This window comes from Chiloscyllium plagiosum, unplaced genomic scaffold (genome assembly GCF_004010195.1).
Source record: "Chiloscyllium plagiosum isolate BGI_BamShark_2017 unplaced genomic scaffold, ASM401019v2 scaf_73717, whole genome shotgun sequence".
Classification (NCBI taxonomy): Eukaryota; Metazoa; Chordata; class Chondrichthyes; order Orectolobiformes; family Hemiscylliidae; genus Chiloscyllium; species Chiloscyllium plagiosum.
The window spans coordinates 5,175-8,400 of NW_025203317.1; the positions used below are offsets into that span (position 1 = coordinate 5,175).

The 3,226-nt window shown below is 43.7% G+C and overlaps 1 protein-coding gene across 1 annotated transcript in view; it reads left to right on the forward strand.

Moving 5' to 3' along the window:
• The window catches only part of LOC122546281, a gene marked incomplete at its 3' end in the record, with an annotated part of 6,656 nt that extends 3,476 nt beyond the window's left edge, over positions 1-3,180 (forward strand). Inside the window, exons 3-4 of the mRNA XM_043685053.1 lie at positions 1,025-1,306; positions 3,067-3,180. Of these exons, the coding sequence (XP_043540988.1) occupies positions 1,025-1,306; positions 3,067-3,180 (396 nt within the window). The remainder of the gene's footprint in view (positions 1-1,024; positions 1,307-3,066) is intronic.
• Between the last annotated feature and the right edge of the window lie 46 nt (positions 3,181-3,226).

The window sequence follows — 3,226 nt, forward strand, 5'->3', positions numbered from 1 at the left end:
GGTCAAAATTCTGAAACTCCTTTCTTTGCAACATTACTGGTGCAGGTATACCTCCGTGGGTTGCCGTGGTTCAAGAAGACAGCTTACTACCATCTTCGCAAGGGCAATTGGAAATAGGAAATAGAATATTAAATCGATGGAAACGCCGACATTGCATGTACACCTTTCTTTGAAAAAAGTTAGCTATTTGGCGTCTTTTGAGGGGCGGGGTGGAGCAAACAAAGGAATTCTTGAATTTTGGATGCTTTTTTTTATTGAAGTTTTTAACAGATGCGGGTGGAGGTTGGATTGATCTCAAATGTAAACGTATCTTCGGACAGATGGGTAGAGGTTTAAATTCCAAGCTCAATAATCAAAACGAGAAAGAAAAAAGAAAGGGAGTGAAAAACAAATTGGATAATGCTTGTATTTGCGATAGTTTCACGCTAATGATAGAAACTGAACGCCCCATTTTTATCCAACTTCAATCGTCGTTCATTGCAACCAAAATACAAAGACACGACCAGTCCTGGACTTGAGATTGAGGCTTTTGATGAGACCGTTATAATTAAATGCAAACTGTGGATTGAGAATGTCTGGTGGATCCATTGAGTAGACTCTGGATTTCTGGTATCCAATTGACGAAGTGATTGTTCAATGGACAATAAACTGACGGTGTCTGGTGGAACTGGTGATTATTTAGTATGGACACTGACTAACTGTGACCACTGTTTATTCAATACAGATTCTGAGCTGCGTGTGCAGAGCATGTGCCTCGTCCAACATTTTGTCTGTTTTGTGCAGGGTTTTGTCCACTCCATTTATCTCCACTTTCTATCTGAATAAAAAAGGAGCGGTTTAACAAGCATACATGGATTTCAAGTTTCAGAATTGGAACTTTATTTGTTCACATGAATAGGGTGATTCGAAAAACATTCCCCCCAAAATTCAAAAAACGTCTATGCCTTTTGACAGGCTGTTCTGTCTTCTGTCCAACCCAAAGACAAATTCCGATATTGATTTATTGAATGTTATTGTGTTCCAGTGCCACCAACCCCGCTGAAGATAACCCGCCAGTACTCGCCCTTCCTCGCTCTCCTCTGCACAACAGCTGGCTTCTTCCCGGGGCAGTTTGAACTCATGTGGTATAAAAATTTCTCCGAAATCACGTCTAACATCAACATCAGGAAAATCCTGAACAAAGAGGGTTTATTTCAAGTTTCCAGCGAGCTCAGTCTTCCGGAGAGGGAGTCAGTCTATACCTGCCAGGTTTCTCACATCGCACTCAGCATCCCGGCAAATATCAGCGACAAAACTCCGAATCACGGTAAGGGTCACCGGTGTTCCATTTTTCATATACAGAGGAACCTAACATCTGTCATCAATATTAAAATACAAGGTTCCAATCCGTTCCCGGATGCTTGGCGCTTCAGCCAAAGTTAAATACAGATTTGAAGTGTTATGATTCCTGTTGAAGAGCTTTTGCCCGAAACGTCGATTTTCCTGCTCCTCGGATGCTGCCTGACCTGCAGTGCTTTTCCAGCACCACTCTAATCTAGACTCTGGTTTCCAGCGTCTGCAGTCCAGTGTTACGAAGCCGTCAGTTCAAAATTTACCACAAACAGCAACCGGCCTGCATTGCATCTGCACTGTGTTCGGGAACCAGCATATCTATAGCCAGTTTCCTCGTCTGATGCGAGGTATCATCCACAAAACTGATGCTAAACACTTTCTTGCTCTCGCGCTCAGCTTGTCTTTCTCTCTCTCTTTCTCTCTCTCCAATTCACTCTTGGTCTTATTGGAAAAATCAAAGTTATTCTTTCTCTCTATATTCACCTCCCACTTTCTTGTCCTCCTTATCTCTGCCACTGTAATGCGTCCAACATCTGGCGCCACTCGCTCTCCATTCACTTCCTGTGGATACCGTGGTTACTGCCTTGGTACGCACCTCAGTTGGTCTGGTCGCTCATTTCTGAAGGCCGTAGGATCAATTCCCCTTCCGATCCCACGCACAATGGTTTGACAGAGCCCCGCAGTGCCGAGGCAGTATTGCTGAGTTGAAGGTCCGGTCTTTCTGGGGCTAAAGTGGGTACTATAGATGCTGGAGATTAGAGTCAGGATTAAAGTGGTGCTGGAAATACACAGCAGGTCAGGCAGCATCCGAGGAGGAGGAAAATCTGCTTGAACCAATTGTCCCTTCACGCAGGAGCAAAAGATCCAGCACGCCATTTTGCAGAACAGCAAGTAAGCCCTGCGTGAATACTTCTCCCCCGAAATCCAGATCACAGAATCAGATGGTCTGATCACTATCACATTGGACTTTCAAAAACAGTGTTCATAATGGATGCTACAATACATATGTTACAACAGCGACTCTACTACAAAGAAATAGAAATAGACAACAAATGCTGCCTCAGCCACCGATACCCACATCCCATGAGCCAATAGTAAAAACCGATGCATTCATCCAATCTTTTGGCACATGTTCCTTCGGCAAGATTCCGCTTGGCAGATTTGTTAGTAAAATTAGATCACGTGGGATTCAGGGAGAGCTGGACAATTGGATGCAAAATTGATTTGACGGGAGGAGTCAGGGTGGTGGTAGAAAGTTGATTTTCGGACTCGAGTCTTGTGACCAGTGGTGTCCCACATGGATCAGGGCTGGGTCCAGTGCTTGTTATTTATCTAAATGATTAGGATAAGAATATAGGAAGCATGGTTAGTAAATAATGGGCACATGGTCAATTCTTTAGCCTGCTTGAATGACGTGTGGAACGAGGAAGAGATCTTTACACCTGGTAAATACGCGCTAATTGGCAGAGGGATTATAAACAATGCTGTATATTCATTAAGTCAAATACGGTCATTAATCTGAATACATGCTGGTGTTTTCGAAATGGATAGGCGCTTTGTGGTTCAATTAGTTGGTCGGTACAGGAACAACGGAGCCTTGCGTTCGGTGATAAGCAGCAGGAATGTGGCAGAGACGGATTTAATGTAAGTGTAGTCTGTTACCTGGAGTTGTCGAATACGTTGTATCATCTGCTTTTAAAAATGCTAACATTCCACTTTCTCTGTCCCCTGTAGGTAACCAAGACCGCACTTTCTCCTACGCCTTAGTCTTTGGTTGTGCTGCAGGCGGGATTATGATTTTAGTTCTGGGAATTGTCTTCAAGAGGTGCAAATTCGACAGAACAACTGGTGAGACGTGAATTTTTCCTGATTCTGTCCTGGGCTTTCACCTCTT